The sequence below is a fragment of the Diabrotica undecimpunctata genome, chromosome 7 (genome assembly GCF_040954645.1).
Source record: "Diabrotica undecimpunctata isolate CICGRU chromosome 7, icDiaUnde3, whole genome shotgun sequence".
NCBI lineage: Eukaryota > Metazoa > Arthropoda > Insecta > Coleoptera > Chrysomelidae > Diabrotica > Diabrotica undecimpunctata.
The window spans coordinates 111,906,049-111,919,858 of record NC_092809.1 but is presented as its reverse complement, the minus strand read 5'-3'; the positions used below and the strand labels follow the sequence as shown (position 1 = coordinate 111,919,858).

General features: G+C 33.9%; 1 protein-coding gene across 2 annotated transcripts in view; it reads left to right on the top strand.

Moving 5' to 3' along the window:
• The window catches only part of LOC140445716 (uncharacterized), a 59,177-nt gene extending 48,043 nt beyond the window's left edge, over nucleotides 1-11,134 (top strand). For both annotated transcript variants that reach the window (XM_072537995.1, XM_072537993.1), the window contains exon 5: nucleotides 5,373-11,134. In XM_072537995.1, coding sequence (XP_072394096.1) covers nucleotides 5,373-5,492 — 120 coding nt within the window. In that variant the 3' untranslated portion in view covers nucleotides 5,493-11,134. The remainder of the gene's footprint in view (nucleotides 1-5,372) is intronic.
• Nucleotides 11,135-13,810: the final 2,676 nt, after the last annotated feature.

Genomic DNA, 13,810 nt, shown 5'->3' with positions numbered 1-13,810 from the left:
TTAGCTTTTGGAGGTCTAGGAGGTTGTCTGCTATTATAATAGTATCGTCCGCATATCTAATGTTGTTAATTGGTGTTCCATTGACCTTTATTCCTGCTGTTTCTCTCTCAAGAGCTCTTTTCATAATTTCTTCAGAATATGCATTGAATAGTAGTGGTGACAATACACACCCCTGTCACACTCCTCTCTTAATTTCGAACTCTTCTGATGTGTGTTCATTAATGCGTACGTGTGCCTGCTGTTTATAATATAGATTTGTTATAATTCGAAGGTCATTGTATTGTAATTGTTTTGCTTTAAGGACGTCCATTAGCTGTGAGTGGCGGACTTTTTTGAAAGCCTTGTTGTAATCTATGAACCAGGCGTACATATCTTGGTTCACATCCAAGTATCTCTGGATTAGTACGTTAAATGCAAAGAGAGCTTTTTTATATCAGCTTCTTTTAGTTTTATAACATCTAATTTTGGAGTTCGTTGGGGTTTTCTAATGCGTTTAAGCTTAACCGTGACATTAGCGATTATTGGGTTATGGTCTGATGTGACATCTGCTCATGGATATGTTTTAACAGATTTGACAGTGCTACGATATGTCTCTTTAATCATTATATAATCGATTTGGTTTCTTACCACTTTTTCCGGTTGATCTGTTGGTGGACGCCATGTATATAACCATCTCATAGGTAATTTAAAGAACGCGTTTGTGATTATTAGACTTTGTTCATTGTATTAGACGATCTCCTCTATCGTTACTTTCCCCTAATCCTTGATCTCCCATTATTGTTCCAGCTCTTCCCTTACCGACTTTTGCATTGAAATCGCCCATAACTACCGTGATTTCCCTGTTCTTTGTTATTTTCAGTGCATCTTCAATTTGTTGGTAGAATATTTCTACTTTATCTTCTGTTGCATCCGTCATTGGCGCATATACTTGGATGAAATTTAGTTTCGTGTGTGATGTTCTTATTTGTAGTAGCTTCACTCTTTCTGAGATTGGGACAAAGCCCTCTATTGACTTGTTGACCTCTGTATCGACAATAATTGCTACTCCACGTCTATGCTGGTTGTCAATGTTTCCCGAGTAATATAAGGTACCGGGTTCTGTCGAAAGGTATACTGAGTTAGGCCACCATGTATTGCTTACATCTAATATATTTATATTAAGATTTCTCATTTCTTGAAGAATGTTATGCATTTTACTAGGTTGATACATGCTTTTGACGTTCCATGTGCCTATTTTTGTTTTTGATAATTTTACTTTGTCTTGTTTCGATGTTTGACAAGGGTTTCGCCGGTTAACGACCTGGGAGTCCTTGACTGTTCCTCCCCTGATCCTTGGTCTCCGATTCCCATGATCAATTTCTTTTTTTTTCTTTTAGTACTTATTGCGATGATGATTGTACTAGAGATATCCAATCGGATATTAAATGCAGTGGTTTCTCCTTGCCTTCTGCATCCTTATGCCGTTGACCATTTACTTGATTCATTCGCCTATGGTACCAATTTCTTAGCGCCAGGACATAAGAGTACTCTTCCACTTACCAACTCATCCGCCCGAAGCCGTTGGTCAATAAGTGTGGGAATGCTTATACCGACAATCTCTCGGTGGAATTTTCGCCATATCTGGCTACCCTCACTTAGTTTAGCCTGCAGACCAATGCATTTGCCCGGTGTGTGGCACGTGTAGCCATAAGTGAGAGTTAGTTGTCTTATGAGAACCACTTATCAAGAACCATCTCCCGTCTATGACGTTCGATGTGGTCGTTCCGATAAAAGGTGCTACCTTTATAACACAACTCTACACTCCTAGAAAATACTATGGGAGAGAGCTAGAAGTAGAAATATACGACGTAGATGCAAGATGGAGAACATTAAGGGCTAGGTAAGAAAGAGAAGAGCAGAATGGACTGGTCATATAAGCCGAATGACAACAAATAGTGTAGTAAAGATGACAAGAGACGGTTCCCTAATAAGAAGACGATCAGTAGAAAGACCAAGAAAACGATGGAACGACATCCAATAAAGAGATACATTGAAAAACAGTCATGTCTACGTAAAGAGAAGGAGATATTACCATTGTGATACGTAAAGGGGAGAATTAAGGGCAGGTAAGATAAGTGAGAGACGTTGAGGAACCAGGAGGAGAGATAAAGTAAAGATATATGTCCACGTTATCTTCTTTATAAGTACACGCAATCGTGACTCGAATTGTCCCTTATATGTATTGCTGCACATCTGTCCCTCATTCGTATACACATCTGCTCTAAACTTACGAGAAATTACGAGAAAAGCTGTTTCTTTTAGGTTGTATTACGTTAGATCTGAAAGTGATTATCGCAAACTAAAAGGAAGACATAGATTGGATTATAGGAGTAGAGTACTTTCCAATTCTCCGTTCTTAGGCCCCGATTTATCTTCCTCAGTCTGTTGAAGATTTTTTCAGCAGTTATTTAGGTATCTTTTTTCTCAGAAGATATATATGCAATACATATCTGAGTTTCGGAGAGATCGATTTCTTCGATCGCCTTAACTTTTGCTACCATGGATTAAGTCGTTCAGTCTTCTCAATTAGTTATTTGGAGCTTGTGTGGTCAACATTTGTTACTGAAGTCATCCCGGTCGATTTGAACAGCCGTAGAATTTAATTACTGGCTCGTTTTCAGGTAAATCTTCGGCAGCTGGATGGATGGATTTCTTCAGCCTCCCAAGATGACCATTATCTATTAGCTCTACTCTGGGTGAAATATTATTACCTTGATAACGCTGGTTGCGGCTTTATAATTCGTCTTTTAGTTTTGGAAACGTTGCATCTGTGCACTTTCAGGGGTGCTTGCATCTATTTGCAACTTACAGCTATTTATTATTTGAAGAATTTTGGAAGATGTGGGTTTATCCCCGTCTTTCTCTTTCTCTATCAGAGGTTTCCTTGTTTGTAGAACTTACAATGGAAGGGAAAGTGGAAGGAAGAAGAGGTCCAGGAAGAAGAAAATGCTCGTGGTTGAAGAATGTAAGAGACTGGACAGGCATGGACATACATTCGATACTAAGAACAGCTCAAGATAGAGAGCAATTTGCTGTAGTTATAGCCAACCTTCAGTAATGGAGAAGGCACCTTAAGAAGAAGACTCTTCTAGATATTTATCAAAGAGTGTTCCCGTTTTCAGAAGTCGTCGTGACCACTTCCGTATCACATCACTAAGTATTTTCCTTTTTCCCTAAAGTTTATCTTGAGGAGATTCTATTTCTTTAGAGATGTATTTTTCAGAAGTACGTTTATAGAACTCCGGTTTTACTGTTAGTTCCATATGGTTTCCACGAGCAGCTAGGAAAAACTGTTCACTCAATTAGAGCTTCGCTCCGATACGTAAGAAGTAAGTTATCTTACAACTAGTATCCGGACGGAACCATTCGGGACTACGTGTCCTGTATCCATGCATCATTCAGCAAGATGTCTCTAGAATACATACATTCTAATAGAGATAATAAATACTAGCGGACCAACTCGACATCGAGTTTTTTAAATGAAATTTTTATTTTGCGAGAAAAATATACAATATATACTATGACCGGAAGTAAAAATATTTTTATCAATAACTCAAAAACTATAAATGATAATTTCGTGAACTTACATTTTTGAACTCTACGTTGAATTCTCTATTGATTTGACTAATAAAAACGAAACCGGAAGTCGACCTCAAAACCGGAATGCAATTTTTAGTTCATCAAATGTCGACATGGATATCATTTAGCAGTTAATTTTGCATGCTGATCACGAATCCGGTGTCAGATTTGCTCTATCTTGACGTTTTATACGCGTTTCGGGTCACTTCCGGTGTCGGATCGCAACCGGAAGTACATATTTAGATTCATCTCGACGAGACCTTTCGATCCATATATAAATTGTGGGGTATAAAACTTAAAGTAAATTTTAACTTCCGGTCATCTCAAAACCGGAAGTGAATTTTTGTACCAAAAGTATATCTTGACAATCTCATACGTAATACTAATAATATCCCGAAAAAATATTTTAATTATCTAATATGGTTTTTGAGTAAAGTGGTGGACAAGAAAAGTGCTTAGCGTTTTAGTATATAAGATCAGGTCGAGTTGACCATACGTTTGCGATGTAAGTAGTGCCGTAGACTGGAGATGTGACAGTGTATATCCAGTATCCAGTTCTCGCATATTATCATTTTGACACTTTTTAGGATTTAAATAAGTAAATAAGTAGTGTATAGCTGATAAAGGCCCGTTTTGTCTTATTTGCTGTTCTAGTCGTGTATATTAAAAAGTCTCTCAATACTCTATTTGGAAGGGTTAGTAATCAGTAAATTATTCTACTAATTTTTCATTCATTACTGGTAATACTTCGTTTTGCCGTATGCCGAAACAGTAAGACAATAGATGAGGGCTTTCGGCTTGATTTACTCCTCCATAGATCCCGAATGAGTGCGTACGCTTAATAATAATAATAAACGGGTACATAAATATGTATATATATATATATATATATATATATATATATATATATATATATATATATATATATATATATATATATATATATATAGTAAGGTCTCTTTTTATGCGGATTATTTTTATGCGATTTTAAAGTTGTGCGGTTTGTATTTCATCCAAAAATTTCTATTCTTAACTATTATAATTAAATATTAATGAAAATTGATAGAAAAACATTATGATTTAAACTGGAAGGGTATTGAAGAATTAACCTATTTTAAACACGTTTTAGAACGAGTCAACTTAGGAAACATTCACCTGCAGACGAAGTTTATAAATAATTAGTTTACTTTCAACAACAATACTAGTAAAATAAACAGGTTCCCCTGTTTTCCTGTTTATCGACACGATATAAATAGTCACAAAAACAAATAGAATTATGGACCAGTTTTTTTAAGCTTTTGTATGAATTTCTTTTAGATATTCGAAGTAATTTATCATGCAGCCTATTTCTTTTGATTTCTGCACACTTTTTTGTTTTTATCTTGGTTTTATGTAATTTTAGAAGGCTACGGAACGTATACCTACTTTTTCAAGGCAAGTAATGTCTTTTTTTATATATAATTTTTTTATATGCGCTTTTCTGTGGAACGTATCCACCGCATAAAACGAGACCTTACTGTATATACATATTTAGTTATAGAAAATGATAAACAATTTTTAAAATTCACCCATGGTATAGTTTTTCTGTCTTAAAAATAATTATATTCCATAAGAAATTTCTACACTGCAAAAGTACATTTGATGAATCCTGTTTTGTTGATTGGCTTCCTTTAAAATTTAATATAAATGACTGTATAAACTTTTTAATATTTAATTAACAATAAACATTAACACATAAATTTTTGCTATTATAGGAAAAACATCAGAAGGAAATACGGCTCCTAAATTTATTAAAACAACGACAATATCCAGTTCCAGCTTCGGAGATAGAAGAAGCTGATTTTCAAAAACCATTCATTGTTAATTTTCCTTGATTGAAAATTATGTGATATCTTTAATAAGTCAAAATATTTCAAAATAAGACAAAAATTGAACAAATAAATTTAAAGTTATTAAAAAATAAATAAAGTAATTAAAAAATGTTAAATGTAAATATTTCTGGTTAAACTTTTGCCATGACAATCTTGTTTTTTGTTTTCTACTGTTAGTTCACTAGAGATTTTTAAGATAGTATTACATTATTGTTAGCTCCCAGTCTCGACAGTACAGTGGCATATTCGGAGACATCATATCAAAGAGCTTTTGCACGGTTTTTCTTTTTTTTTTGTTCCGTTGTTTCACTTGTATTCAATTCAAACAGTGGTACAATTTGCATTTCTTTCTATTTACATCACCAGTTGAAAGGCTTACCTCATTTATCTATTTTTATAGTCAGTGTGAGGGATGGTACCAATAATTTTTATTCAAAATTACCTAAACGCTTCAAAAATTAAAGGAAAAATACTAGCTAAGTAACTAACAGATGAAAGTAAAAGAAGGATAAGATAAATGTGTGCAAATGTTGGAAACTAAGCTATGGCTCAAAAACTATCTGCACTATTTTATATTACAAAAGATAATAGATAAAAATGCTGGTACTAAATTGCGACATGTTGTCTATTAAAGATCTCTTCCTAAAGTCAAAACGTCGAAAAACATAAACAAAGTCCAAAACATAATTCAAATTTCAGAAAAGTTACTATTTCCAATTTTTTATCAGGACCCTTTAGATTTTTGTCTGCATTTTCATTTAATATTTTCAGTAAACCATATAATTGGTTATCATTTGTAGTTGTTTGTTTGACTGTACCTTTTTTTTATTCCATATGATTCCGTTAATATAATTCAAATTTTGTCTTTAAATCTTTTATAAATAACTGATTTTAATAATTTTATTTGATCTTATAAATCTTGCTTCTTCATGCAATTATTTCGTGTTTTTACTAGATTTTTTATTTAGTGTTTACCATCGTTAAACAATTGCATAGCATGCGCTGACTGAAGCATAAAATAAAATTAAGAATTTATTTTTAAAAATTGTTTGCACAAATAATTATAAATATACTATGTTTTTTTCTTATTTTGAAATATATATTACTATTAGAATAATATTTATTTTTTTATATTATCTATTGATTATAGGAACACGTTGTTTTATAACGTGATATTTGGAATAATTGTACTTTTTCTTTTAACTAAACTATTTCATTTATTGATCGATATCGGAATAATAATGATACTTATTTAGCCTTACAGCTAAAAAGCTTAAAACGTTATTTACTTTCGTTTCTTTAGCTTTCTTTACAATTAAGTATGTATACTGCCAGTTTAACTCCAACATTGAACCACTAGCTGTCAGTTAAACGACCATAATGAAGACGAAATCGCGCCAGAAATAATAAAATTTTCAATGGAAAAAAAAGGTAAAAGGGAATTGATTTTGTATAAGAATGTAGATAGAAATGCATGGAAAGAATAACGGAAACCGAACGAATGGTAAATAACATAATATTACCCATATGTAAGCGTAAGAGACGCAGTATGAAAACTGTAGAGAAAAACGGTATGTGGCACTCCAGAAGTGACAGGGGAAGGGAAGCACAGTTTTCTTATCATCTAACCACGGACCGATGGTTTTGACGATCCACCACTCCGTCAGATAAGAAAGGTATGCTTCCAAAAACTATTTATTTACTAAGTTTTGGGTACCTGATTGAAAATTATTCACGGCCTGTAACGGTCATGAATTTGTGCTTTGTTTTGATAATTGGTATTTGTCACTGAAGATTTTACCTTGTATTATCTTATTGATCCTAATATATTCCGTTGGTTAGTTGTCGCTTTGTATAATCACCTTTGTAATTCTCTAGTGTTGGGGAAAAAGGTCATAAGTCGAAATCTGTTGTTTTTCAGGAGGATTTATTAAAGGTTTCATTCTTGTCGTATAAATCCATTTTTAAATTAAACTTACATTTATACTAATATTATAATACGATATATTAACCAAACTTATGGACAATACTAAAGTAGGTTATATCTTTTCAAATTAATGATTTTTGATTGACTTAAGTCTTCTGGATCTGACTTTGATTGCGATTGCTGACTTAAGTCTATATGAACTACCATGCTAGCCATTAAGTATATTGACAAGACTGTTATTGCGGTTAAATAAGTAGTAAAAAAGTATGCGAAAAAGTATGGTAGTATTCGAATAACATAGAAACACAGGTAAATACAGAAACGTAAAATAATGGATGAAGTTTTATTCGCTGCAAAAAAAATATAAGTAAAATACATCACTGCAAATGTTTATTACGTATGTACCTCTTCTAAGTCTGGATTTTCGGCGTCCGGATCTAGGTCTTCTAAATCTGGATCAACGTCAGCTGTTGCATTTGAATGTACAAGTTGCTCATAAAAGCCTTTGTGTACATCTGGAATAAGGGGTATTAATTCCAAGAGATCATCTTTCTTGGCCCTGGAGATTGCAAGTGGCTCTGTATATTTTTTTGATAAAGAGAGTGCAACCGGACGGCCACGGCGATTTAAATTCAGAATGGAGAAGTCTTCTGTTTCTTGAAGTGATTTTTTATAATATATCAGTCCCTGTTCCTTTGTGTATCTGAGCCATTTGCAGTCGTGCCATAGAAATTTTCGTTTTTCACTATCTTGTTTTCTTTTGACAAAGACAATTTTTAACAAGGCTGCAAAGTCATAAAAATCATTCATTCTGCATGATACTACCTTCTTAATCTCACGTTTTCGCTGAATTTTTCCATTCTTCTTCTTTAGATGCAAATCCACTAATGGATGTTAGCGATCACATTTTCCATTTTTTCCAATTTTTCCATTAGCAGTAATATATTCTTTACCAGTGTTTCGTTTTACTTTTCTTTCCGTTTTTAGTTTCCTCCCTTAAGGCTTGAAAATCTACAGCACGTTCTCTTGTTCGTCAATTTGTTCACTGTTTTCGGCTCTATGCAAGCATGCTGCATCTTGTTGATTACTTTGGTTGTTACGCTGTTGTACAATATTTTTATTGAGCATCTCTGTACTAGTATTCTGAAATTTATTACTCCTAGTGAAAGGAGCAGCTTTAAAGTCGCTGTCATCACTTTCATATTCACCATCACTTTGTTCCATTTCAAATACTTCGTCGGCATCACTATCATATCCGTCGCTATCTGCCACTTTTTATAGCTATAACTACGTTTTTGTAAAATTTCGGTTTTATTTTATTATTAGGAGAATAGTAGTCGTTTATGTATGGTCAGTGCACAATACAAATAATATAATATTCAATTTCGTGATTAACAACTTCAAAATATTAATCTGCACACTCTGTATACAGCGGCGGCTCGTGGCCTAAAAAAGTGGTGAAGATGAGGAAAGCTTGCCGGACCAAAAGGAGGTTTGGTACCTACGTCGCGCCCAAAACTCATTAAAAATTTGTTAAAAAAATGTATAGAGTTTAGGGCCCTAATAACTTGAAAACAGTTTTTTAGGGCACTTATACTAGATACGATTCGTTCTGCTTGCCTGGGGTATTTTAGTTCTGAACCTTGACATTTCATTGAGGGTTTTTTGGCGATTAAATCACCACGCCTGCTTAAACGGCTTGGTGAGTTTCGATTCAGCCGCCCACTCTGAGTCAGATGCTGATTGCAGCCGACCACTCTGGATCAGACGCAGATGTTTAAAATACTGGTTGGTCGACCATGTAAAAGAACATCCCTTTTATCTTCATTTTTCCAATGCCTAAACGGAGTCTCTAATATATTACACACCAAGTCATTAATTTAGCCACCATTTAATACAGTCTTCTGCAGGTCATCATGCAGGATAGAGTCGATGGCAAAAAGGGAATAAGTAGAAAGAGGAAATCATGGCTGCGAAATATTCGAGACTGGACAAACATGACTGTAGACGAATTATTCCACGTTGCAAAAGACAGAGAAACTTTTAGAAACGTGGTCGCCAACCTCCGTTAATGGAGACGGCATAGGAAGAAGAAGAAGAAGTCATTAATTGGATTTATGTCTGTCTAAAATTATTTTTGTTCAAACGAAATCCACGAGAACACGAATCCGAAATCCGAAACAAACCACAGAGAAATGTATTAATAAAGTGCACTAAACAAATCAAATTAATACTGTGACTAAACTAATAAATACTATACTATACACTATACTATATAAAAAATATCTATAAAATAGACTAAATTTCAAAATATTGTCGCTAAGAGAAATTTCCGAAAAATAGGAATAAGAAATACACATCCAACAGTGGGTGAAGACGAATAATATATTTATAGTCGGAACTGCACTCACCAGTTTTCTCAGCTATCACTAAGGATAGGCTGACGTCACGTTGCCATGGAAACCGTGAACGCTCATGCAGATGCATTCCGAATTTCAAAAATTATATTCACCTATTCCTGAATAGTAAGATTCAATACACGGCTAGTGACACAGGTCAGGACTTGACCGTCAAGTACGTACCGCTAATAAAGCTAGTTGTCTTTTTAATTTTTAGATTAATTAAAAGAGAATAAATAATTGATTTCAGAATTTAGATATAATAATGTTGCTTTCATTTTTTATTTATTTGTCTCAATTTAATTATATTTTTTTGGTGAACCTCACCTTCACCTACTTCACCTGGCCGGCCGCCGCTGTCTGTATATAAATGTATATAAAGAATGGTCACTATTTAAAGAATTATTGATTTTAATAAACATACCTAATATTACATATAAACCTCAAATTTTGCAATAAAATTCATTTTTACAGATAACAACAGTATTAAACGGTAACATACCATTATTTTTCTCCTTGTTTATTTTATTGTCTATTGTCGTTTTATTATTATAACTAGGCAAAAATTGAAACTACGGTGGACTGTACACTGGCTTTATTTTAACGCTGTTTAAACTAAAAACATTATCGTTTTTTGTAAATGAAAACTTTTTCTTGCACGAATTTATGGTTTTTTTACCGAACTGCTAAAGGCTTTGCTGGTTGATGTCTAGTCTCGATCTCTATGTCCTCTGCTCGGTGCGCGCACTCCTCGCTGAAGACACGCACACTGTTGCCGGTTGTACAAAAAGTCTAAGACAATTGTTTGCGACGCAAACACTCATTAATCATCTTCATAATTCTTTTACATCTTTCTGACATTTTTACGTTAGCAAAAACACAAGCAAATACAAATTTTTATCACTGAAAAGCAATACGTGTTTGTTATTGTAACGGGCCATTCGGAATTAAGTCAGCCTGTCCTTGGCAAGTGTAAATATATATGGCTGTAAGGTTGCCGCGGTAAAAAAGACTTTAGTCAACATAAGTCCGTTTGTCCAAACAGAACCGGTTTTACACGACTTGCGTCTATTAGATCAATAGAGATTAAAGCTGTTAGAAATACAATAGACTTATGTCCTTTGGATCACAACTAAATTGATTAAATTCCATGTCGCCAGTGTACTTAAGTCAATATAGTAAAAATTTGACTTATGCCCTTTTTCCCAAACACTAGAGAATTATTCTCAACGTTAAATAAATGTTTGTTATAGTACGGGTCACGTCTCATATTTTACTTTTGTAGAAAGTGATGAGTACAATTAAATGTGTATGTGATATTTTCTTCTTTTATTTCAGTTAGTTTCTAAGTTTTAATGCATCCAACAACATTTTTCAAATTTCCTAGTTATAGAAAATATTTTATAACGTAATGAAAACTATTGATTAAACAGATAAATTATAAATTTAGAAAAATGCATAGAATATGTAATATTAACAAAAAAAAATCTAAAAGTTTACCACTAAGTTACATCCCCTTTATTTTTAATGACATCCATAATTCTTAGAGGCATAGGTTTTACCAAGTTCTGACAAAATTCTAATGTAAACGAATCCCATATTTCTTGCAATTTTTCCTTCAATTCGTTGACGAATCTGGCAGGATGTTTTCTCAAAGCTTTTTTCATTTAGCGCCTCTAGCGACAAAGTCTCTATCGGGGACAAGTTGGGACTGTTAGAAACCCATTCGAGAAGTATGCCATGGTCTTCAATCCATTTTAAACTAAAAGAGAAATCAAACGATTTCTACCTAGCGAAACCGAATTCAAATTTTTACCACTGTGTTTCCTAAAATTTGCGAAACAAACAGCTGGCTATACCGTTCTGACGAGACCTTCTTCTTCTTCAGATGCAAATCCATTAATGGATGTTAGCGATCACATTTTCCATTGATTCTCTATTTCTTGCAATATGTATCAGAGATTGTATGTCGTTAATCCCTGTCCATTGCCTTATGTTTCGGAGCCAGGACATTTTCTTGCGTCCCATTCCTCTCTTGCCTTCAATTTTACCCTCGATTATAAGTTGGAGGAACTGGTATTTTTCATTTCGCATGATGTGACCTAGATACGCCGTTTTCCTTTTCTTGATGGTTTCGAAAAGTTGGCGTTCTTGGTTTATTCTTTTAAGGACATCTATATTTGTGATTTTCGCTGTCCATGGTATTTTTAGGATACGGCGATAGAGCCGCATTTCGAAAGCTTCTAATCTGTTTATATCCCTCGTTTTGAGTGTCCAGCCCTCTACGCCATATAGCAGCACTGACCACAGTAGCACTTAGTAAACCTTAGTCTCAGTTGAAGATCGAACTCTGAACAAGTCAGTACCTTCTTGAATTTTACGAGACGAGACCTAAGGAGGTCGAAATACGTATCAGCGGTTGTCGCTGCCCTGTATCAAAACAAAAATCTAATACCGTCATTATGCCATTTTAAACTCTTTTTTGAGGTATAACTACCTGCGCCGTCCTGTTGGAAGACAAAATCTTCCGCTGATGTTAAACGGTGTTCCATAATCGGTAAAAGAGATTTTTCTAAAATATTCAAATATTTGTCCGTGTTTACAATCCCATCGATAAAATGTAATTTCCCACACATTTAGACGACATGCTACCCCAGATCATGACAGTTGCACGAAATTTAACTTTTCTCTTCAGACAGTCGGGATGGAAAGCTTCATTTTTCCTGCGAATGATTCGACTCTTACTGTCTCCTACACACAGTTCAAATCTAGACTTATCACTCCTTTGTATTGAATTATATTGCGACTGACTCTAATCTTTATGCTCTTTTGACCATCTTAGTCTATTTTTCTTTTGTTGTAATGTTAAAAGTGGCTTTTCCTTAGCCTAAAATAAAATTAAGTTTATTAAAAACATTTCGTACTAATTTTTTCAACTATTAAACTTACTTTGTAAGTACCCAATCATAATTTGTGGGCCTCTCAGTGACATATTGATCTAGAAACGTGTCTTCCAATAACGCCATAAAACGCCTAACTCCATAATTTGCTCGTCGATTTTTCACTATAATGCGTCTTAATGTCTTTCGATCTGCTTAGGATATTTTACTTTTTCGTACATTTCTAGGTTTTTGTGACAACCGAACCTGTAGTTTTGTATCTTCTGACTATATTTCTTACACATAACGTGACAATTGCAACATATGCGCGATTTCCGAATTGGATTTTCCAGAATACAAAATCTAATAATGATTGAACAAATTTTCTCATCGATAACTTTACCTCAGCCCGTTATACAATCCGCAAACGGCAAAAAGCTTTACAATACTACAAAATACATTTGACATTAACTGACAATATTATTGTTATGATATCATTATTCCATAGCTACCTCTGGATTTAACGTAATTATGAAAAAATCAACGTATGTTGACATAAATGAATGCATAGCCAGGGTTTAGTGATTTTTTTTATTATTGAAAGTAAATAAAAAACCATAAGGGTAATGTTTTTAATAAATATTAATAAAAATGCCATATTAAATAATATGGGAACTTATAAAACATGCAGAGTATAATTTGTTTATATTAATCGACTTAAACTGCATATTCCATAGGTGGGCCAACTGATATACGAAGGGGCTCGTATATTACTATAGTCAATTTGCTTATTCCATCTTGTTGTATTTCGTAATATACATATTCAAGTTGAAAGGGTGAAACCAGCCTTGTTCTAGACTGAACCTCATTTGCTATATAGCGGTCATCGCAAACAGAAAGCAACACCGTCAATATATTTTTGCGATTTGATTTTATTTCGTAAAAAAATAATCCGACCCCGCTTTATTTATCCATAATTATTAAGAGTCGAGGTTCTCAGAATCATAAAAAAATGGCTCAGTTAGCAATCCAAGAAATTCGGATTCGCTCCGATCTATTCTTCGCTGTTTTGCCCTGCGGTAGTGTGCATACGTGTGTAACAAATATAAGCCAGTA